The sequence below is a fragment of the Eublepharis macularius genome, chromosome 1 (assembly GCF_028583425.1).
Source record: "Eublepharis macularius isolate TG4126 chromosome 1, MPM_Emac_v1.0, whole genome shotgun sequence".
Classification (NCBI taxonomy): domain Eukaryota; kingdom Metazoa; phylum Chordata; class Lepidosauria; order Squamata; family Eublepharidae; genus Eublepharis; species Eublepharis macularius.
This window is the reverse complement of record NC_072790.1, coordinates 131,619,793-131,644,594: the sequence shown is the minus strand read 5'-3', so window position 1 is coordinate 131,644,594 and position 24,802 is coordinate 131,619,793. Positions and strand designations below refer to the sequence as shown.

The following is a 24,802-nucleotide window of genomic DNA, read 5'->3' as shown; positions in this document are numbered from 1 at the left end:
ATGGAGGCATTATATATATATATATAACAATATATATAACAATATATATAACAATATATATAACAATATATATATATATATATATATATATATATATATATATATATATATATATATATATATATATATTGTCAATAGTTATAAATCTTTGACCTTTTAGTCTAAGAGACTGATAACATGTTGCATACAAATGTGCAGCAGAGACAAAACAGCCTTTCTTAGAAGCCACCTGCAAAAGAGAGCAATTTTGAGTGTAATAGTGGCCGGCGGGAGGGTATAGGTACTTAATCCTCTCCATCCGCTGTTTTTCCACATTTGTAACCATGTAATATGAACTTTGGCATTCAGGCTGCAAGCCAATGCACATTTGCTTGGGAGAAAGTCACATTCAACATGCTTAAGACTGGGGTATAATTTTATTCATGGCGCTGTTCAGCCTCTGGTTATTGTACTCAGAGCTGATTCACAATACTCTGCATTGTTCAACCCTTGGCTATCAGGAAAAGACCAGAACAGAGAAATCTGACCACTAAATTAAGGTTGAGCAGATTTTCCATTTCATTCCTTTATTGCTCTGGCATTTTACTCGGTCACCTTTCACATGTTTTTAAGTTTCATTAGTTCAAGTTCTGCAACTGATTCCAGAAGTGAAGCATGCACAGTTTTGTCATAACTTTCACTTTCTTCAGCTAATTTGTGTTTACCTTGTGCTGTGTACCCAGGTAGGGTTAGTGGCCTTGCTGATATTCTTACCAGTGAATGCCCTGACTGAACTGGCAGATGAGGCCTTAGACGTGGAGTTCAGAACTTCCAGATGGATAGTTCTGGATAACTTCAACATCCATGCCAAGTCCCCACTGTCAGGCTGTGCTCAGGACTTCATAGCCACCATGACATGTGCATGACTATTTCAGGTAATTTTAGGCCCCACAGAGGAAAAAAATGGATTTACTTTTCTGTGCTGAACAGATATCTGTGGGTCTAATAAGGTTGTCAGCAGCAGCAACCAGCTGGGAGGAACTGAGGGGCAGGGACAGGTATGCCAGCATCACAGCAGAGCTTGATGGCACTTTTGGTGCAAAACCATATGGTTATAGTTAAATCATAGAGTTTGGGGTAAATCCTAGAGTGTCACCCCTACACAATGATGTGTCACTTCTGGTTTTGCACCAGAAGTGACAGTGGCCTCCCATTTCCCTCAGTTCTCCCCCTCCCACATACCATGAAGCACCAGCAAGGACCAAGGCAAATTGCCAGCAGGTCTGTAGTGTGAGACCTGCCCCCCTACCCTAGGTTTCCTTGAGAGGTCAAAGTGAATTTCTTGTTCTGGATTATTTGCTGAAGGCACAATTGGTACTGACACTTCCCTCCCAGCAGTGCAGGACCAAGTAGGTGTCAGCTTGTGGCTAGATAAGGCTCTTCCTACAGGTTCCCTTTCAAAAGCAAACAGGAGTCCATTGATTGAACAAGGAAACTTTACTGCAGAAAAGGTCCATTATAGTCCACTGTCCTGAATAGGAGACTCAGGATGGTACACAGTCATTGTTACCAATGAAGGGCAAAGCATGAGGTACAAAGTAACAATACCCATCTGGATTTGCCTCCCCCCACAGTTCTCAAAACAACATCCTGGGAAGCTGCTCTCCTTCAAGGCCAATGCTTGGTGGAACGGTGTTAGACAAAACAGTCGCCTCCGGTGGGAATGCTGCCTGGGAACTGGTGCACCTGGGAAGAAAGCACTTAAACACTAGAAGCATTAGAAAATGGAGTCAGTACAGTTTAGATATACACTGGACCTGACATTCTGCCCCCCTTAAAACAGATCCCCCCCTGGTTTATATGGGTAGCGAGTATGAAAAGCTTTGGTTAATCTAGGAGCATGAACATGTATAGAGTTCACCCACTCATCGTACCCAGAATCAAAGTCCTTCCATCTAATGAGGTAAAAAAGCTGATTTCGTTTGAGTTTAGAGTCCAAAATTTGTTGCACCTCATAGTGTATTTGGTCGTCAATCAAAGTTGGAATGGGTGGAGCTTTGATGTGCCACTTGTCATCGGTAGGAGCTCTTTTTAAAAGACTGACATGGAACGTATCGTGTACATGGCGTAAGTTCTTGGGTAAAGTTACAGCAACAGTCACTTTATTTATTACTTTGCGCACAGGGAAAGGTCCCAGGAATTTCAGAGCGAGTTTGCGGCTTGTCTGAGCTAGTTTCAGGTTCTTTGTGGAAATATACACATGATCTCCAGGTTGTAAATCCCATTCGGCCACACGATGGCGATCTGCGTATTTTTTGTAATCCAGTTTGGCTTTTTCAAGATGTTTCTTAATAAGAGTCCATTGTTGCGCCGCCTCCCCCCACCACGAAGATACATCTGGCAAATTAGAGGAATGGAGAGGGGGAGCGTCCAACGGGAAGGGATTGAAGTGAGCTCCATAGACAATTTTGAAAGGGGCCTCTCCAGTTGAAGCGTGTACACTGTTGTTATATGAGAATTCGGCCAGAGGGAGAAGGTCTACCCAATTATCTTGTTGGAAATTAATGTAGCAGCGAAGAAACTGTTCTAGTATCTGGTTTGTTTTTTCGGATTGTCCGTCGGTTTGTGGGTGGTGGCTTGAGCTGATGCCTTGCTCAATATTCAACATTCTCAAAAGCTCCCGCCAGAAGTTGGCAACGAACTGTCCGCCGCGATCCGAAATCACCTTGGACGGAAAAGAATGTAATTTTACGATGTGTTTTAAAAATAAATCTGCTAGTTTTCGAGCGGTGGGTATAGCAGTACAGGGAATAAAATGAGCTTGTTTGGAGAACAGATCTACCACGACTAAAATGCAATTATGTCCTTTTGAAACAGGTAGATCAGTGATAAAGTCCATAGAAATTATTTCCCAAGGTCTGTTGGGTGTTTCCAATGGTTGCAGGAGACCCGGAGGTTTTCCTTTTCTGGTTTTGGCGCTGAGGCAAACGGGGCAGGAACTAACATATTGGGAAATGTCTTTGCGCATGCCCGGCCACCAGAACTGCCTTTGGATTAGATGCAATGTTTTCAGATACCCATAATGACCAGCAGTGGGAGCATCATGACAGCGCTGCAAAACCTCCAGCCGGAGGCTGTCTGGGACATAAAACTTGCTCCCAGCTAGCCAATCCCCCTGTGGGGATTGGATCAGTTTGTTTCGCGGAGCCTTATCCCCCTCCTTTTCCACCTCAGTTTTAAGTTTCGATTTCCACTCCTGGTTGGCCGGGAGGGGCTGTTTGGCTCGACTGCGAGTAGTCACCACGCCCCCAAGTTGCGTAGGCGAGAAGACCGTGTCGACAGTCTCCTCCCGTTTGCTCCTGTGTTGGGGCATGCGCGATAGGGCATCCGCCAAAAAGTTAGTCTTGCCCGGGAGATAATTTAGAGTGAAGTTGAATTTGGAAAAGAATTCCGCCCATCGCAATTGCTTGGCATTCAGTCTGCGTGGGCTTCGGAGGGCCTCCAGATTTTTATGATCTGTCCAAACCTCGAAGGGGTATCGCGCCCCCTCCAGCCAATGTCTCCAATTAGTAAGGGCTGCTTTTACTGCAAAAGCCTCCTTCTCCCACACATTCCAATTCCTTTCCGCCTCCGAAAATTTTCTAGACAAGAACGCACAAGGCCGCAACTTTCCATCCTCCCCCTTCTGCAGTAAAACTCCCCCTATTGCCGTATCGCTGGCGTCGACTTGCACTACGAAAGGGGACTGTTCGTTGGGGTGGGAGAGGATGGGTTCCGTTACAAATTGCTTTTTCAGGCATTCGAAAGCAGTTTGGCAATCGGAGGTCCATTGTAGTTTGGAGGAGGGTTTTTTAGCTTGGTCCCCTTTATCTTTTGTTTTCAACAATTCTGTTAAGGGGAGCGTGATTTGGGCGAAATTTGCTATAAAGTCTCTATAGAAGTTGGCAAAACCCAGGAAGGATTGTAGTTCTTTACGGGTGGTGGGTGTTTGCCATTCTTGAATCGCTTGTATTTTGGTTGGATCCATTTTTAAACCCTCTTGGGAGATGCAATACCCAAGGTAAGTGAGTTCGGTTTTATGGAATTCACATTTGGACAACTTGATGGGTAGTTTATTATTCATCAATGTGGCCAGGACCTTTTGTACCATTTGAATATGTTCTTCCTCTGTGTCTGAATAAATTAAGACATCATCAAGGTACACCACCACCCCTTTGTACAGAAATTCGTGCAGAACTTCGTTTATCATGGACATAAATACAGACGGGGCTCCCGTCAATCCAAAAGGCATAACTAGGTATTCATATTGTCCGAGGGGCGTATTAAATGCGGTTTTCCACTCATCCCCTGCCTTGATACGGACGTGGAAGTAAGCATCTTTTAAGTCTAATTTTGTAAAGATCTTACCTTGGGCCACAACGTTGAGAAGGTCTCGGATGAGTGGTATAGGATAGGCGTTGTTGGTGGACACTGCATTAAGTCCTCGAAAGTCCGTGCACAGTCGTAGTCCCCCATCCTTCTTTTTCACGAAGAGAACCGGAGCGGCGTGGGGGCTGTTGGCTGGGCGGATGAACCCTCGTTGGAGGTTGGTGTCGATGAATTTCCGGAGCTCTTCTCGTTCATGGAGACTCATGGGATAGAGTCGTCCTTTGGGCAGTGAGGCTCCGGGTAAAATTTCCACCGCACAGTCCGTTCGTCGGTGCGGGGGTAGAGTATCAGCTTCCTCCTCGGAAAAAGCGTTTAGAAAAGGCCAATACGGTTCGGGTATTTGGTTGATTTCTTCTTGAGTAAGAAGGGCCTTTTCAGTATGAGTTGGATCATTGCCCCAGTTTTGGTTCCAACGGTGATTTTTGCAGCTGGCATGACTGAAGGTGATACATCCTTGTGCCCAGTCTATGTAGGGATTGTGATCACATAGCCACTTGCTGCCTAGAATTAACGGGTATTTGGCAGTGGAGCTGATGACAAAAGACCTCTTTTCCCAATGTTGTCCCATGCCTGTGATCACTGGGATGGTTTCAGTGGTAACAGGGTTCATATTGGTGCCATCCATTTGTTCAAAGATTACTGGATTTTGTAATTCCCGAGTTGGTAAGACTAGTCCATTGACTAGAGCTGGGGCGATGATGTCTCTCGAACAGCCCGAGTCGATAAGGGCTTGCACTCGGATGTGCATTTTTCTCTCTGGGTTGATTAGAGTTACTGGCATGAATAAGATGGACCCAGGCGGCCGGTTCCGTGCAGGGACGGGCTTGGGGCGGATCTGTCGTTTGGGCCCTCTTACGACAGATCCATCTCGTTTCCCGACTGGGGGCTTTCTGGATTGACTTCTGCGTTTGGGGAAGCGGGGTCGTATTCCATAACTTCTTCCGCTTCCAGTCCTCTCTCTGAGGCGGGCCTTTGGGAAGCGCCGCGGCCTCTGTTCGCGCGTGGCGCGGGAATCGGGCGTTGGAGAGTAGGAAATGGAGCAAGGGTTGGGCGCCGTAGTTGAAGCGGAGGTCTTTGCACAGGCCGGTAGGGGCATTGTGCTGCAAAGTGACCGGCTTGTCCGCATTGCAAACACAGCCCTTGTTGCCATCTAGCATCTCTCGCTCCACGGGTGGCGTACCCAGCTCCCCGTCCTCCCTTCTGTAAAGTCAAGGGTCTTCTTTGTCCCGTTTGTTGTTGTTGTTCAACCAAACGGACTTCCAAAATGCGATTCTCAACTTCGCATGCAAGTTGGATCCAACCTAACAACGTAGGGGGATTGTCCTGCATGAGGGCTCTGTCCAAAAGTCTCGGGTTTAGTCCTTGCTTGAACAGAATGATTTTGGTGGACTCCTCACACCTAGGGCATTTGGCGGCCAATTGTCGGAATTTCGTGATATAGTCTCTCGCCGACATGCTGCCCTGTTTAATGGCTTGCAATTCTGTTCGGGCCCTGGTTTCCTCTAAGGGGTCTTCATATTGCGCTCGAATAGCATCCACCAACCCCTGGAGAGTATTAAGTTCCGGGGCCCCGATATTGTATAGTCCTACATACCAGTCCGCTGCTTTGCCTTGTAAGCGGGAGCCGAGATGTTCAATTTGACTGGCCTCGCTGCCGAAGAGGTGTCCCCACCGGTTGAAGAATTGCACGACTTGCACTAGGAAAAATCCCAGTTTGGAGGGATCCCCATCAAAGGTAGCTTCCAGTTTCACCCAACCCATCGGGAGGTCTTGCCTCGGAGCCAGTGCTGGGTAGAAGTCCGTCGGAAGCATCAATGGCACTTGAGGTATGGGGGGACCCGGTTGTGGTAGCGGTGCTGGTTGCGCTGGCGGCGGCATCACCGGTTGAGCCGGGGGTGGCGGCCTCGGCTGGGCTGGCGGCGGTGCTCTCGGCTGGGCTGGCGGTGGTACTCTCGGCTGGGCCGGTGGCTGCAGTCGTGGTCGGACAGGCGGCTGCAATCTCGGTCGGGCTGGTGGTGGCAATACAGGAGGTGCTGGCAGTAGCGGTTGAGGTGGAGGTGGCCGGTGCGGCTGAGTAATGACCGGCCGCTGAGGGACGGGTTGGTGGGGTCGTAGTGGTGTAGGCCCCACCGGTTGGTTTGGAGGTGGTATTACGGGCTGCTCAAGTGGCAAACGTATCGGTTGCTGCGAAGGAGTTAGTTGCGGTCGAAGCGGAAGGGGCCGCAGCGGCGAAGGCCTGATGGGTGGTGGGCCGCGCGGGCTTGCCCCTCTCGGCGTCGTGTCTCTGGGACGCAAAGGCTGGTCTTGTGGCGTCGGGGCGCTCGGGGTTTGTTGAATGGGAACCACTTCTAGCGGTCGTTGCGGTAATTCCTCCTCAGAAGGGGCCGGAGGCTCTTCCGTCTGATCCGGCCGAACTGTCGTTGGAGAAGCGGGAGGGGGTATCACCGTCGTTTCGGTTGGACGGGTTGGCCCTTCTTCCTCCTCTCTAGGCTCCTCCGCTGGAGTCTCCTTGGGAGATGGATCCCCGTCCGATTTAGGGGTTTCCGTCGGAGTCTCTCCAGGTACCTCAGCTGGAGTATCCCCGTGCGGCGGGGTTTCGTCTTTTCTAGGGAGTTCCGCGGGCGACTCTCCCGGTTCTCCAGGATAGTATTCCTCCTCTCCCGAAGGCAGCGGCTGCTGCGGGGCGTCCTCCACTGGATAGGACATGACACTTTGGAGGGTGGCGATTTGTACCGCCATTTCTTCAGGTGAGATTCTCTCCCCTGCCCCCATCGCTGAGATTAGGTGAATGGCATGAGCCAAACTTTCCTCCATATCAATCAGCCTAGCTTCCAACTGTTGCATTCGGCTAGGACCCGGTTGCCCCATCACGGAACCTCCTTCGGTTGTACTCACCGGGGAAAACGGCCCCCAGGGCGGAGGATCTCCTTGATCGACTCGTGATCTCGCTGCTAGAATTCCTTTGGCTAGGCCCGTCACTGCCAAAATGCCGGAATCTACAGCATGGGTGCGACTTTGCATTTGCACCCAACTATGTTCAGGAACTTCCGTTGGCTCTTTCCATGGGGCAAGTTCCGAATAATCCCAACTCAGGGCGCCGCGGCGAGATGTGTTCCCGTCCGTCTGTTCGGCCGTCCTGTTCCAAAACAGCCACGGTTGGCTGCTATCCAGCTCAGGGACAGTCTCTAGGCTTCGGCGTCCGTCCATCGAAACTCTTGGATGAAGCCCTCCGGCCCTGCGCTCTCGCGTTTCTCGGGGTCTGGCTCCCCACTCCGACGGGGTGGGTAGCGAGATCAAGGGGAGAGTGGTAGCCGTCGGCCTTGTCCCTTCACTGCTGAGGTCGATGAGAGGCGGTGTAGACGTCGAAGCTCCAGCCCCGGCTGGCACATGAGATTCTTGGGGTTGCACTGTTTGACTGTCGGGGGACGCATACGGATCAAACAAAGGATCCCTGTCCGGGACTACCTTGGATTCCGCTGGGCCCGACTCAGGCATGATTGGTAACAAAATGTCAGCTTGTGGCTAGATAAGGCTCTTCCTACAGGTTCCCTTTCAAAAGCAAACAGGAGTCCATTGATTGAACAAGGAAACTTTACTGCAGAAAAGGTCCATTATAGTCCACTGTCCTGAATAGGAGACTCAGGATGGTACACAGTCATTGTTACCAATGAAGGGCAAAGCATGAGGTACAAAGTAACAATACCCATCTGGATTTGCCTCCCCCCACAGTTCTCAAAACAACATCCTGGGAAGCTGCTCTCCTTCAAGGCCAATGCTTGGTGGAACGGTGTTAGACAAAACAGTCGCCTCCGGTGGGAATGCTGCCTGGGAACTGGTGCACCTGGGAAGAAAGCACTTAAACACTAGAAGCATTAGAAAATGGAGTCAGTACAGTTTAGATATACACTGGACCTGACAGTAGGATGGTGTGTCCATTAACATTTCTGAATTCAATTGATTTCCAGAACGCTTAAAGAGATTTTAGAAGTCTCAACAATTCTATTGTAGAGAAGTTTCTCTTGAAATTGTTGCGACTGATGAAACCATGGATATAGTGGTTAATGGGCTGATGCTGTAATGGACATGTATTTACTATGTATTATTTACTGTTTGAAAATGCTGTTACTATCTTGAACATGTATGGAAAATGTATAACATTTAAAATAAATAAATACTGAGTGCCCATGTTACTGATGTGCATATGTGCATTAATAAAACATTTGCCAGAAAGCTCATAATATGATTCATTGTTACTGTTCTCTTGTGTATGCTCATTAATAATACAGAGGGAAAGAAAGGAGATGAAAATGAAAAGAAGCATAAGTTTTAGCAGATCACATGTGTGTAGTGCTCTGTACAAAATTCAGAAATTAAAAAGGGGGGGTGCTCTGGACCCTCCCTAGTTGAACTCCCAGACCAGAGTGGTGGAAGCCAGTAGGGTCCTTACCTGCTCCAGGGCTGAAGGGAGCAGTAGGGAGAGGTATGGGGGGGGTAAAGGACCCCGGTGGGGTAGACAAGCCCCACAGGACTCCTTTTACCTGCAACATGGAATGGCATATGTCGTAGGTTTCTAAAGTGAAACCAGGCAATTTGAAATGCCAAAATCTGGGAAGAAATTTGAACAAGCGTTTCTGGGATAAACTTTCACTTTGCTTTTTGCATCTGGGTGCACAATGTGCTCAAGCTGAAATGGAAATATACAAATGCCAAGCCATTAGTTGCAAGTGGTACACATGTGTTTAAATAATTACACCTCTGCACACAAAAGATGTGGGATTTATTCCTTACCCTAGTTCCTGTTTTTGTGTTTGTGGTGAAAAGAGGCCATTTGACACGTGTAGCATTTACTGTGGGATGGTGCTGTTCGTAAATTTAGGTCCTCATAATTATTTCTTTGGGCTGCATACAAATCTATGACACAGGGCCTTCAACATATATGTGATCCCATCCCATAATGAGACAATGTCAGAGTAATTGGCTTGCATTCTGGACTGGCCTACTTTGGACCCCCAAGGCCATCATAAATTGTACTCACTCAAACATATTACGTATATATATATATATATATATATATATATATATATATATATATATATATATATATATATATATATATATATAAATCAAGAATGTAAACAGTCCATACATGTAGAAAAGAGCAAGAGTCCAGTAGCACTTATAAGACTAACAAAATTTGTGGTAGGGTATGAGCTTTTGTGACTTGCAGCTCACTTTTTCAGATACAGCTAGAGAGTCCTTGCATCTTGGAGAGTGGAGTGATTTCAAATGCCAAATGATAATAGCTGGTGAATGACAACAGCAGGAGTAATTGGATAGAGTGAGGTATGCAAAGGGGTAGTGGGTGTGGCGAAATCAGCATTGGTAAGGAGACAGGAAGCCTAGGTCTCAATTCAGTCCAGGTGGATGCATCGTCTCTTGAGCTTCATTATCAGTTGCAATTTAGCAGCCTCTCTTTCTAATCTCCCATTGAAATTCCTCTGCAGAATAACTGCTACTTTTAGGTCACTAACTGAATGACTTGGAAGGTAAAAATGTCCCCCCACTGTTTTTTGAATGTTTTGGTTTCTGATGTCAGACTTATGTCCATTACTGTTACAGATAAACTAACACGGCTACCCATCTTGATCTAAGACCATACATTTATAATTCTGTACTCTGTACTGCAATACTGTCTAACTACCAAAGGCTGAAATTTCTCTGATCCCTTTTGTAAACAAAAATAATCTAATCATGTTTAATTGTGATTCATAAGTTCCTCATTCCATTAATTACTATGACTGCTCTTTATAAATATTCTATTCATGAACTGTATTCATGAAATTTCTGTGGAAAAGAAGTGCATATACCAGCACATTGGTGGACAAGTCTTTTGTATCTTTTGCTTTGGCAAAACCATCTTTATAAACAGTTGCCCCAGGCAGACACCTACGTGTATAACAAGCAACAGTTGATCTGAACGATATAACAAAATTATCTTCATCTTCTCTGTATTTCAGGCCATATCATATTTCCTTCTACATTCAAAATGAAATGGTCTCATTTCCCCCCAGAAAAAACAGCAGCTATCTGTTTATGATGGATGATTTGCTTTCTGCAAGGGCAATGTTTAGGTTGTTACTTTATTGTAGGCATGGTATAAAAGAAAAGATAAAGAACTCAGGAGCTGTATTGCAAATGGAACACACAATGCTCCCAGAGATTTTTCTATTATTACTTATGGTGATTTTTCCTCTTTTACCTTCTCATAATTTTGTTTCTGGATTTTTTATTATATATTATTGATGACATAAGCCAGAGCCAAATGAAAAAGGCAATATGAGTTTTTTTTATTTGTTTCTTTATTGTAATCCTAGCAGGGACACTAAGCAAAAAAGATCTCTCTCTCTCTCTCTCTCTCTCTCTTGTTCTCTCTGTGTTTATTGTTCAGAACAAACTTATAAGATGCTTCAGTGCAAATTCTCACTGTTGTCTTTTAGTCATTCTTTCAGCCATGGCTATTAAGAGGACTTTTATAGTAAAAACAAATTAAACAAAGTAAATGTTCAAGCACAAAATAAGTAGCTGACAAGTAGGGATGTGAGATTTGGTATCGCTATACTGAATATATACTGATTTGGCATTATCCAGCTATGCCAAACAAATTCAGGATTCCAAATATCTAAATGCCGAATACTCCAAATATATTTGAGATATCTACCAACCACAGTTTTAGCTGTTTTAAAGTGGCTGGCTGCTTCGAAGTTGTTTTATCCCCTTTTCTGAGTTTCCTGCATGGGGAAGGGGGGTAGTGAAACATAAGTGTGGGAGAATGTGTTAATGAGTAAGTGACCAATGGGTGCAGGGCCTGAAGTTGTGTTGCCTATCAGGGATTCTTTGATGGGAGGAAGGCTTTTTAAATTCTGCAAGGACATAAAAAGCAGGCCCTGCTCAGAGCAGACTCCATATTGTGGGAGATTTCTAGATACGGAGAGAATCTGTGCTGTGAGTGCTTGCTGCCTGGCCTACCCTCTGGCTACTTTCTGGCTTTTGGATTAACCACTGCCTGCCTGGAGGAAGACCTGCCTGAGTTAGGGAATGTGAGGAAGGAACTGCCTCCCTGCCTGAGAAGGGAACTTCACCTGGTTCTGGAGTCTCAGACTCATTGTTTTTTCCTATTTTTTGCTGTGTACCTGCGCATGCATACCTCTCATTTGACTATGCATTATTGGCAACCTGATAAACTTCTGGGTGGAAGTAGGACAAGTAGCTTCAAGCAGGGTGAAGGCCACTGGGTCAGCTACCAGTAGGCCTTGCTGCATGCCAAGGTTCTTGATGAGGCACACATGGTGGATAACATCGCTGCTGCCACTGAAATGCAATTAGGGGAGTGGGTAGGCAGGACCATCACCAGGGGATACATAGTGTCCGATGATGGCAAAAACATCCTGGCGGCAGCAGTGAAAGTGGGCCTCAACTGGACTTACTATGTGGCCCACAAACTTTCACCTCATGATGAAGGATGTGCTAGATCTGGGTTATTCTGAAGAAACTGGATTGGACACTGCGACTTGTGAGTTCCAGTATCTCATCCATAGATAGAGGCACATTTCAGGCCACTTCTTGCACAGCCTGAAATCTACTCACTAACTGCACCAGAAACAGGTCCTGGTAGGTGTGCCAGAGCAGTGCCTGATCAGAAACGTTAACACTCACTGGAACTCCACTCATTCCATGCTTGAGTGTTTGGTGGAGCAACAGTCTGCCCTCACATTTGGGCTCTCAGAGAGTGACACTGCAAGGAGGGAGAGTCAGTTCAGCCAAGAGGATTAGCTGACAGTCTCCCAGGTGGTGGAGGTCCTTGGGCCCCTTAAGAACTTCACTGTAATGGTCTCATCTGACATAGTGACCCTGGGTCTGGTCCTTCGACTCTGACAATTCGGACGAGGATGGCCTCCTTCCTGGACTCAAATGCAGGATTTACAAACCTTGTTCCAGCAGTGCGCGCACTTGCGTGAAGGCTGCAACAAGGAATTAAGTCCCTGCTGCAACCTCTATGCAACCCATGCATTAAAGGTAGCATTGCCAAGTGGGCCGGGAAGCTTGCCAGCTTGAGAGATGTGGTCTCTCATTGGGTACAGCATATGAAGGCTAAGAAGGGGCACCCTGCCAGCAGAGAGGGATGAAGGGAATACCAGCTCTGCCGTTTCCTGTACCTCCCCTTCTTAGCAGGGTTCCCCCACGGCCACTCCCTCCATGTCCATGGAAATGTTGGTGACTGGGAAGGCACTCGGCCCCTCCAGGAATCTGGGGTGCAGTGCATGGCTAACATGATTGGTACACCAATCTTCCCTTGTGTGAATTTGGTTAATCCTTATAAAGAATCATCTGAGCTAGTGATGTCCACAAATTAGTTATATGTTAAACAAATAAACACTTTTTTCATCTGTCCAGAACCAGAGATCCAATTTGGTATAGTGGTTAAGAGCGGCAGGACTCTAATCTGGAGAGCTGGGTTTGATTCCCCACTCCTCTGCTTGAAGCCAGCTGGGTGACCTTGGATCAGTCACAGTTCTTTCAGAGCTCTCTCAGCCCCACCCACCTCACAGGGTGATTGTTCTGAGGATAATTATAACACACTTCATAAACTGCTCTGAGTGGGTATTAAGTTGTCCAGAAGGGCGGTATGTAAATCAAATGTTATTGCTATTATTATTAATTGCAAATCAACTTCATTTTGTGATCCCACAGTCCAGTATGAGATTGGGGGTTGGTCCACAGAATATTACACTGCACAGAATATTACTACATCACAATAAACCTGCAAAATTTGTGTAAAGAAGCATAATTCTAGCAGGAATTCCCTTCCCCTACTCTGCAAGTTTATAACAAACTCCCTTTGATTTCAAGGGAGTACCAGCATGATCCCCTCCCACTTTCACAGAAGAACAGAAGGGTCTTTTCTCATAACATCAGCAGTAACAGCTACTTGCCACTCTCAGCTTTTGTTTCCCAATACTGAGCATGAATACCTCAACTTTTTTATTTTAAATGATTTAGGGAATCACACTAAGGGGTATTTTTACACGTTTTTATTTACCTTAATGGAATTTGCATAATAAACTAGCATGATTTTGTTTGTTGGCTACACTACTCTCATGTCATTATTATGGCATGAGAAAACATATTGAGATTTAGCTAACTGCTGAAAAGAACCAGAAAGTCAAAAGAGTACAAAGCCAAAAGGCTTGAAAATAATTTGATCAAAAACATTCTGTTAATCTCTGTGTCGGTTTGAGAACCCGTTAACATAATTTCAAGCAGCAAGCAAATGGTTGGTCGCTTAGTTCGTGCAGAATCTGAGCACCTGCTGAACAGTCTTTGGAATGCAGTTTCCATTTCAAAAAATATTTTTAGGAAGAAACTTTCATCTCAAATGAGATCAGCCACTGACGTGCTAGAGCAGGACCAGGCAGTACTGTGTACAGAGAATCGTCGGCATGTTTGCATTAGTTGCTATGGAGGCAATCAGTTACATTGTCTTCAGTAAACTTTACTACAAGCACCATAGAGGAAGTGCATAGCTGAAGGTGACCTTTTTTTTTCAGTGATTTTTTTCCAAATGAAGAGCATAGTTTTTTTAAAAAAATATATAATTCTGCCTCTAAGCAAGATTATTTATTTAAAATATTTATTTACCAGTTTCCGTGTGTTCAGTGATTTATATGCAAAAATAAAACTTTTAAAATAAGGTCTTGGATCCTATGGAGGACTTCCACAGACAGAAAGGGTGGGCTATTTCCCTCCTGCTGCAGACTTTCCTAGGCTCTTTCTGGGGGTTCCCTCTCCCCAAGAAGCAGCATTTTGAGGAGTATTTCTGGCTACAATCATAGGGAGGAGGACAGCAAATTTCTAGTGGATCCAAAGCATGAAAAACTCCTTCAAACCTCAGCAACCCAAAAAGTTTGCAAAATAAACCATTCATTCAGCCCACCAAAAGGCTAGTCCAGAAGACTAATGACAGACCTCATTAGGGAAGTAATTCCAAAGATCTGGGCAGTTGTTCAAAAGCACAACCAGCTGATATTGTTATGCACTGAGAATCTGAAGAGCAGGGCCTAACAAGCTGACCCATAGGAAGAAGCCTGTATACAAAGAAACAGTCTCCATGGGTTATCACTCCAAGACAATGAAGGGCTTTAAAGATACGCACTTTGCATTGAGCCAAGAATCTCATACTTTCCAGTTGCAGAATCATATAAATATGTCCTTATCTCTATCAGTAAACTTGCCAAAGTGTCTGCTGAGGCTTCCAAGTTGTCTTCAGAAACAGTCCCAGGAGAGGTCAGAAAATCAAGCAACAGTATGGTAAGATCCCATGCCTTCAGAAAAGGATGGGAGCTGAGCAATATCTGCAGCTGATCAGATAGGCTCTTGACCAGGACCGCAACCGACTTATCCAGGAGCAAAGAAGGGTCCAGGCAAGGCTGCAAGCTGCTCAGATAGGTAATCACTTACACTCTATGTAGATCTTCCCTCAAAGTCAACCCAGAGACTCCAGTTGGTTCAGAACTCTGTAGCTCAATTATTGTCAGGGTCTAGGTGAAGCATGCATATTACTCCCATTCTCCAGTCACTCCATTGGCTGTTCAGTTACCATGCAAGGTTTTGCCTATCACACACCTTCATGGCCTTGGTCCCTGATAGCTGCAGAACCACCTCTACCCCAATGCTCTACCACGTCAGCTTCACTTATCTGAACAGGACCTTCTGCAGATACTACCCTGCAAACGGGTGAAATCAACAGTTGTCCACACATGGATTCTTGGTGTAGCCAGTTTGGTGTAGTGGTTAAGAGCATGGGACTCTAATCTAGAGAGCCATGTTTGATTCCCCACTCCTCCACTTGAAGCCAGCTGGGTGACCTTGGGCTAGTCATAGTTCTCTGGAGCTCTCTCAGCCCCACCTACCTCACAGGGTGCTTTGTTGTGGGGATAATAATAACATACTTTGTAAACTGCTCTGAGTGGGCATTAAGTTGTCCTGAAGGGCGGTATATAAATCAAATGTTGTTGTTATTGTAGTGGCCCCCACCTTCTGGAATGGCTGTCCTATGAAGTTAGGAGGGCTCCCCCTCTCCTAGCTTTCTGCAAACTATGCAAAACTAAATTGTTCAGGACGGCTTTTTTATGCAGGTAGGAGGGCTCTACTGTATCAAAAATGTTCAGTGAAATATTTTGGAAAAGGGATAGAGGCTTCAGACTATACTACTGTGTACTGACTGTAGCTGTCACCTATTGCATTGTTTATGGGAAGTTCCAACTGCAGTTCATATTGACTTTCACTATGTAATGCACCTTGAGTCTCACTGAGAAAGGCAGACTATAAATAAAATATAAATAAATATGAGTACAACATGTATTTGCAATAAATATTGAAGACTTACTGTCCTAGACATTTACTATACTTCACAGGGTGATGAGTTCATAATTACCTTTCCAAACACCATTAAGAGTTTCATTGCTCTAGTCTCTGCAACTTTTCAGGCCATTCCAGTGGAGATTAAACTAGTGCTGTTCTTTTTTTGCCATACATTGGTGGCACTGACTATTGGCTATTCTATTGCACCGGCTACCGTATCCTTTACATATGAATGGAGTGTGCACGTTTGTATGTGCTACCTTAACAAAGGGCATGCTATCCTTTGTTACCTTTGCTTCTTCTTCCCATAGCCTTCCTTGGTTGAATCCTCCATTGTCAACGTTTAGCTTTTTGGGTATGCTACCCTTTAATACCACTTTACTAAGCATCCTGTGTATTGATGGTGTTTCATAAAATACTACTAGCTCTGTACAATCTGTTTCAGAACAATCCACACTGTCTTTCAAGAATCTTCATGCAAAGTAAATTATTGCTGTATTGCTCACCTGTAGGGTTGTTAAGTGGAATTCTCTTAATTCCTCTTTGTCAAATTTTCCCCTGAAATCCAGCAATTTGTTTCTATTCTTCTTTTTTAGGAATTTGAGTCAGTTTTGAATCAATTCCTTTTTCATGAAGATAAAGATTTGATTAAGATTTCTACGATGCAATTTATTTATTTGTATTCTATGAGCATATTTGAAAAATTAAGAACAAGGTGAGCCATTAAACAAACACCCACAAGCCAAGACTTGTCTGAACATATTCTTGCTGCATCAGACTACTTTTTACCCTTTATATCATATTACAGTGGCAGAACAGACAGAAATCCACAGGTGAGGAAATCTACACTATCACATGCTTCAAAAGCTCAAAGACAAATGAGAAATCAAACAGAATTCCTCTTTTCAAAGGAAAAGGGAGTAAGAGGGACAAATGGCTATATCTAAACAATGGCTATATCTCAAAAAGAAAATTTTGGAAAAAGAATTTCCATCCCCCCATAACGGCCTTACATTAATCTAACACCTAATTACCATTCATCATGTGCGACTCTTACAGAAGTAGGGTCCTATCCAGTGACAATTCAGAAATAAACTGCCAGACGCATTGCTTTCTCTCTTTAAGCTGGGCATGTCAAGAAAGAAACCTGCAACTTTACCTATGTGCAACTAAGCTATGGTCCTTCCCTTACTATGAACGCTTAGGACTGCAGCCATAGGCAGTTGCATGGTATATCATGATGCACTTGCAAAAGTACATCAACTGTATGCAATTTTAAAAGAGAGGTAAGGCTAGAATTTTAAGCAGCTGGTACTCTTTAAAGTGACATCTCAAGCTTTTAAATTTGTTTCAAAATCATGTTTCCCTAAAAGTCACAAGACTTACAAATTACAATTTAAACATTAAAACATTTAAATATGATTACAAATCCTGATGTTTAAAAATTAAATTGTAGGCTTTGCCCCCTCAGAAGCTCAGTTCTTGATCACTTCAGTCTCTATCAGTTACAACAGAAATGCATTATTTGAAAGCAGAAGACAGCTTCAGACCATTCAGACCTATTATTTAGTACCCTTCAGAAGAGGAAGGCAGATGCTAGGGAACCCGTCAGCTTGACACCTATACCTGGAAAAGTTTTGGAACAAATCATCAGTCAGTCCTTGAGCATTTAGAAAGAATGACCATAATGACTAAGAGCCAGCATGGGTTTCTCAAGAATAGGTCATGTCAGACTAACCTTATCTCTTTTTTTGAGAAAGTTACTACCTTGCTGGACCAGGAGAATGCTGTAGGCATAGTTTATCTTGATTTCAGTAAGGCTTTTGATAAAGTTCCACATAATATCCTTGTTGACAAGTTGGTAAAATATGGTTTGGATCCTATTACTGTTAGGTGGATCTGTAGTGGTTGACAGATCGCACCCAAAGAGTGCTTTTTAATGGTTTCTCATCCTCTTGGAGAAGAGTGACAAGTGGAGTGCCTCAGAGATCAGTTCTGCAACCTGTTATGTTCAACATTTTTATAAATGATTCAAATGAAAGAATCGAAGGAATGCTTATTAAATATGCAGATGATATTAATTGAGAGGGGTAACAAATACACTAGAAGACAGAGTCAGGATACAGGACGATCTTGACAGGCTGGCAAATTGGGCTAAAACAAATAAAATGAATTTCAACAGAGATAAATGTAAAGTTCTAACTTAGGTAGGAAAAAATCAAAGGCATAATTATAGGATGGGGGAGACTTGTCTTGGCAATATTATGTGTGAAAAGGATCAAGGGGTTTTAGGATACCATACACTGAACACGAGTCAGCAGTGTGATGTCGTAGCTAAAAAGGCAAATGCGATTTTGGGCTGTATCAACAGAGGTATAGTTTCCAGATCATGAGAAGTGATGGTATCGCTGCACTCTGCTCAGACCTCACCTAGAATATTGTGCCCAGTTTGGGCACCAATGGGTGGAAATTATATCAAAAGAGTTTTTGGCTAAACATTAAGGAGAACTTCCTGACGGTTACAGCGGTCCCTCAGTGGAACAGGCTTCCTTGGGAGGCAGTGGGCTCTCCTTCTTTGGAGGTTTTTAAGCAGAGGCTAGATGGCCATCTGACAGCACTGCTTATTCTGGTAGTTCATGAGAAGGGAGGGCAGGAATACTTACATCAGTACTTAGTTCTTGTGGCCCCTTCTTACATACCCAGGTAAGGCTGATCACCACTTTGGGGTCAGAAAGCAATTTTTCTCAGGCCAGTTTGGCTAGGGATCCTGATGGTGTTTTGCCATCTTCTGAGCATGGAGCAGAGGTCACTGGGGGTATTGTGAATTTCCTGCATTGTGCAGGGGGTTGGACTAGATGACCCTGGAGATCCCTTCCAAGTTCCAACCCTATGATTCTAAGGAGCACTCTTTGCAGAGCTGCTTCACCCAGGAAGTTGTGATTCCTGCTTGGCAACATGAGGTGGATTGTCACTTCCATCACAGCCCATTGCCACAGAATGTTCCTGGCTCCAGGCTTCTTTGCAGGCTCAGAGGGTAAAGAAGTACCCAGAATCAGGGAGCAAAGTAACGAACACCTAACAGTGAGGGGTGTTTTTAGCAGACATGACATTTTATATGTTACCAGATAGACGAAACAAAATGAGGTAAACGACTCCTATTTGTGCTACTGGACCCATCCATGAGTCAACTGTTAATGACTGTGACCTGCAAATGTACCTCTGCATTCAGAAAAGAGGAATAAAGCTTACAAGTTTGAGAAGCCTTTACTCTTGAAAATGACATATTTCTGTACAACTGTGAACCAAATTCTTTCTGGCAGCCCCTCATACTGTGTATTTTAGGAACTACGAGGATCACTGGAATCCAAGGGTTCTCTCTGCCACCAAGATACACTGTGGCCTTAGTCAAGCCACTTTCCCAAAGCTTCGTTCTCCAAGGAATGATATTGACTTACCATGCAATGTTGATTTAAGGATTACAACAACCAAATTTATGTAAAGTACTTTTAACTCTGAAAAGAAAAGCTAAGTATCATGAATGTAAAATATAATTGACGATGACCATTTTGTACATATATGGCAGGATCTAGAATTTTTAAGTGTGCCAATATGTTAATATTTATTCATATATAACACAAGCAGATACATTACATCACAGGTACAGAAATGCAAATATATAAAATCTTGAGCAATGTACAATCAAGGACTGTAATCCTATGAACATTAAATTGGGAGTAAGTCCCATTTAATTCAGTTCCATGGCCACAAGCATGTGAACTGTTCTGCAAGTATTTCTTGTGAAAGACACAAGAGGGTATTATCACTTAGTTCTATAGAGTTGTTCAGTATGGAGCATGTTTCATTCTTAAAGCAGTTCTATGTTGGGATAAGAATGAGATTTGTCCATCAGTCAGGCTCAAGCTCCACATAATACTCAGCAGCATATAATGTTCCCTGACAGTTTTTAAATATGAAAAACCACAACAGGAGGACATGGTTTAGAGCAGAACACCAGTGAGGTGGTGGGGTTGCTTAATCATTTCTCTCTCAGACTGTTCTTCTTCTCAATATGGCCTCCAAATTGTTTTTCTCCCATATCTTTTCTTCTGAGGGCAGGGAAACAACCTGGGAGAGGATTTTGAGTGGATCAATAGAAGGAAAAGAGAGGAGTGATTTTCCCACTTCACCCAGTGCTCTGCTCAAGAAGATTGTAGCTTCCAACTGGTATTTTTCATTAAGAAAAAGCAGTGAATGTGATATATTATCAACTATCTCATGTTAAGTCTCAGGGAACTTTATAGTCAAGCACAAATTGGAAATCAGGTGTCCTGTACCAAATTTTCCATCCACTGCACCAAGCTTGAAGACAGTCTGTACCACATACATTTATTTTGTAATTCCTCTCCTAGCACAACACACATTTATTACACTTGAGGATTATTTTTATTTTTTTGTGGATCCAGCATACAATTTATAAAAATTCTCTAGTGGTACAAATTGTACATTTAGACATGCCTCCTTTCTGCTCTTGTTTTTCTCAAGATTTATAAAAAACGAGTCAAGAACCATTAAAACCCACTATATTGCTTCCATTGTAACAACAGCCTACTGCAGATCACACCTGCAATCAAACATGATCAACCCTTATTGGAATTGTTAACAGTTGCTTATTGTATTCAGCTGGCTCAATTATAAATCAATTTTTGTATGCACTTGAATGCAGAAACATTATTAAATGATACATATAAATGAGTGGAAGTTAGCTAATGTTTAAAATACTAATTTATAGAATTGCATTTAACTGTCTTGTGAATGATTCCAACTGCAGAAAACAGCATGCTTGAACAGTGATGGATTCAATGGGGGAGCATTAATTAAAGGCCAAATTTAATTTCTCTGTTACCTGCTTTAAGTTTGTAAACCTGTTTTGTGACTGCATTTCATATCATATTCACCGCATTTCTACTTTTAAATATGATGTAGTTATTATTTGATGATGGGACAAAAGGGGTATCTGGAATAATTAGTCTTATAGATAAGTGAAAGCGTAAAGATTTGATCATTGCCTGTGCAGGACATCACTTGGAACCCCAATCAAGCCAAGACGAAGAAGAAGAAGAAGAAAAAGAAGAAGAAAAAGAAGAAGAAGAAGAAGAGTCCTGTTGATTCAAAACCGACTCATGGCGACCCCAGCCATGAGATCTTCAAGGCAAGAGATGAGCAGAGGTGGCTTGCCATTGCCTTCCTCTGCATTGCAATCCAAGTAATGATGGTGGCCAACCCTAATTATCTCCCAAGCTCTGATGAGCTCGAGCCAAACTGGGCTATTCAGGCTGGGACCCTCCCCGCAAAGGGAGAGTAGGAAGAAAGTAAAATAAACTTTATCTCAAAAACAGTACAAATATTTCATTGATTGATATATTGATGTAATATTGATATAAACTTATATATTATATTATATTATATTATATTATATTATATTATATTATATTATATTATATTATATTATATTATATTATATTATATTATATTATATTATATTATATTATATTATATTATATTATATATACTAATATTTAGGGGTGGGGTCTCCCTTTTCAGTCCCAGCATCTACCTGTGCAATCACAGTTTCTGGACAACACATTCTTTACCATCTCATCACTGCAATCCTGTGCAGAGTTATTCCAGTCTAAGCCCACTGGGGACAATATCCCATGTATAGGATTGCATTTTCTGTCTTAAGAGGCCTTCTTCCATTATCACAACAAGAAGATAGCACTTGCCACTATGCACTTTAAACATTTTCCCCTTCCTGTACATTTTCCCTTCTTTTAATGACATCCTGACTGAAGAGGAATTTCTGAATTGTAAATAATCAGTAGACACAACTAACACAGATATAGAAGTCAAACTGCTAGACATATATAACACTGTATAAATAACAGAACAAATCTTCAAAGATCTTTTAGTTGAGATCAAAGATCTATTACTTTATTACTACAATATACACATTTTGTTTCCTGCAGCCGCCTGTCATCCTCTGCTGAAAGAATTTAGGAAAGTGTGGGTGGGGGAGAGATGGTGAAGGAGACAGATGTTTCTTAATACAGCAGATCCTCCCTTTAGCCCATGGCTCCCTGAAGCAATTTCCACCTGTTGTTATCAATCATTTCAATAGATGGTGCTGTGCTCTCATTGAAATTGATTGTAATCTCATTTTTCTTAAATGTTAGCCCTGTGCTAGGAGCAAATTGGATTACTTTCCAACCTGACATTCATTAAATAAATCTAATTTAACACCTGTAAAAAGAAAACCATTTTACATACGGCACAAATGATGGTTTCATTTTAAAAAACAAGCCACCCTTAATACTTAGACACAGATGTTTGTACCCTAACTTCTGTTCCAGAACTTGGTATATTTTACTTGCTGGCAAAAAATGTATTATTTTTGTTTTAATTCACTCCATCTGTCCTCATTACAAAGAAACAGAAAGGAAAAAAAGAGGAGATAGTGAAGAATAAAACAATTTGACAAATCAGCATCTCCATTTAATAGAAAAATTTGGCTTTGCACTGTTCATGTTTGGCTGCTAGTGCAAAATTGCCTGAGAGGAAAGTAACAGGATAAATTGATCCATGCATGACTAAGATTGCAATTCTATACATTTTTCCTGCTTTGGAGGAAGCCCTGATGATTACTTTGAGATTTACTTTCTACTCATTTTAACAGTGGCTCTGCCCTTTTAAAGGGCTGCTTTAAATTTCACTACATCAGCATAATCTGAGCATATACCATTCCTTGCTTTAGGCAATTTGGATCCAATATGGTGCAGTGGTTAGAGAGCTGTGCGCGGACGACCTTGGTTCAGTCACTGTCTCTCAGGCTAACCTACTTTATAGGATTGTTATGAGGACAAAACTATGTTATCCTGAGCATCTTGGAGAAAAGTTGGCATTAAAATGTAATACATTTGTAAATGTGGTTATTATTTCAAATCTTGTTTGATTCATGGAGTGATCTGTGGGTATGAGAAATCTGGTCCAAAGATGTTCCTTTATATTTCTTTCTTAACAGTAAGTAGAACATTCTTTTTGTTGCTCAAGAAGAATATTCCTTTCCTGTAGAAGCCATTCTAATCTCCCTGACTTCCCCACCCCCACTTTATTCTCATAATCAGATCTGCTCACTGCTACAACTTTCCTTTTTGATTACAGACCTGCTCTTGCTGCCAGCACAAAGGCATCAGTGCTCACATCAAACCACTGGCATCTAAACAAGAGGTAAGAACAACATGCCTTCTCAATGTGTTTCTCCCTCCCACCACCAATCTCTCCATCTTTGTTCCCCTTGACAGAGGCATACTGGGGAGAAAAAAGCCAACCTCTGCAGGATTTGGCTGGGGGATTGGACTGGGGGAGGAAGCACTGTGGCACCTTGCAGACTTGAATGGATCACTACTTGCTATGGTTGAAATAGATGCGTCCTGTCCCCTCCTATGAGTTGATCATGCCTGCCTGGAGAAGAATCGCTACCTTTGAGGGTGGGGGGGGGGAAGCTATCCTTGTAGAAGATCACTGTCCAAACAAACCCTCAAGTTCACTCATGAGGGCCACATCACCCCCTTCTTCTGACCCTTCTCCGCAGCAGCGTCTCATGACTCCTCGTCGGAGGGAGGGCGCTGAAACTGACAAGGGACGATTACCCTTGCCGCTTCACTGATCGGGCGGACCCTTTGCAAATTGCCCTGGACCTCTGGCGATCCTTGCCCTTTGCATTGACAGCCTTCCGCTGAATCCCAGACGGCTCCTCCCCGTCTCTGCGTGCCCCCTTACCTGATGATGACATACATGACCAAGAAGTTGCCAAAGAGTCCCACCACGCACACGACTGAGTAAAGAGCCATAATGATGATGGCTGTGATGATGGAAGGGCTGACCCCAGCGCCGGGACACAAACCGCCTCCCCGGGCCCCTTGGGTGCTGTTCGGGCCGCCGCACGACAGCTGGGTGTCGTTGAGGTCGCTCTGGTTCCAGAATTCCCCTTCCATGCTCCCGAGTCTGTTTCTCCCAAGGGACTGGCTGGAGCGGCTCCTGCGGCCGCCGAAGAGAAGCTCTCGGGGACTGCGGGCGCCGTGTGTCCAGCCAGGGAGCTGTCCGTGGTCCTGGCGAGACGGGCGCGGGGCACGTTCCCTGCGAAGGAAGCCCCGGACCAGGCAGACTGCAGGGCACCCAGTCCGATCTGGGGGATGTTAGAGAAGTGGGGAGGGAGCCCCGTGGCTGCCCAGAAGCTGCGCCAGACCAAGGGGAGAGCAGGAAGCCGAAGCTCGTAGAAAGCAGCCTTCTGCCGTTGGATCCCACCGCATCCCTTACCGGGCGCGTACAGAGAAGGGAGACGGGGGGGGGGGGGGGCGGGCGGAGGGAGAAAGAGACCGGCTGAGGGGAAGGATTCTGCAGTGAGCGCTCGAAATCTTTCTCTTCCTCCAGAGGTGCGCGCACACACACACACGTGCGTGGACACAGCTGCCTCTGCCACAAACACGTGTGCGAGTTGGATGGATAAGCACGGGGGGAGGAGCCTTTGGCTGGTGGAGCCAGTGGGGTGGGGTGATGTGGGGTGGGATGCTCTTTTAAACTCAACCTGCTCAGTGTCACCGCAGAGGTGGTAATCCTGCGCTTGAAGGCTATGGGTGGACAGCAACTGCCCCTCTCCCTCTTTACGACCAAGGCGAAGATTGTACTGACCATCACCCTTTGCAAATGACGGTTTTTTAAAAAGAAGCCCAGGTGCGTGTGTAAGTTCTTCGAGTACGTGAAAGCATTACTTGAAAAACTATGAAGGGGCCAGAAGGCTGAATCGACATGAGTTTCCAGGCTGAGGAGGAGAGGGAGGTTTAGCACTCCTGGACTGATCAGGAGCAAATATGAGTCACCGAAGGTTGCTCTCCTGGATTATGCAACAGACCCGGAAACTTTG

At 44.1% G+C, this 24,802-nt stretch overlaps 1 protein-coding gene across 1 annotated transcript in view; it reads right to left on the bottom strand.

Moving 5' to 3' along the window:
* Nucleotides 1-23,876, bottom strand: part of OPRM1 (opioid receptor mu 1) — a 33,362-nt gene extending 9,486 nt beyond the window's left edge. Inside the window, 1 exon segment of the mRNA XM_054976585.1 lies at nucleotides 23,662-23,876. Coding sequence (XP_054832560.1) covers nucleotides 23,662-23,876 — 215 coding nt within the window.
* Nucleotides 23,877-24,802: the final 926 nt, after the last annotated feature.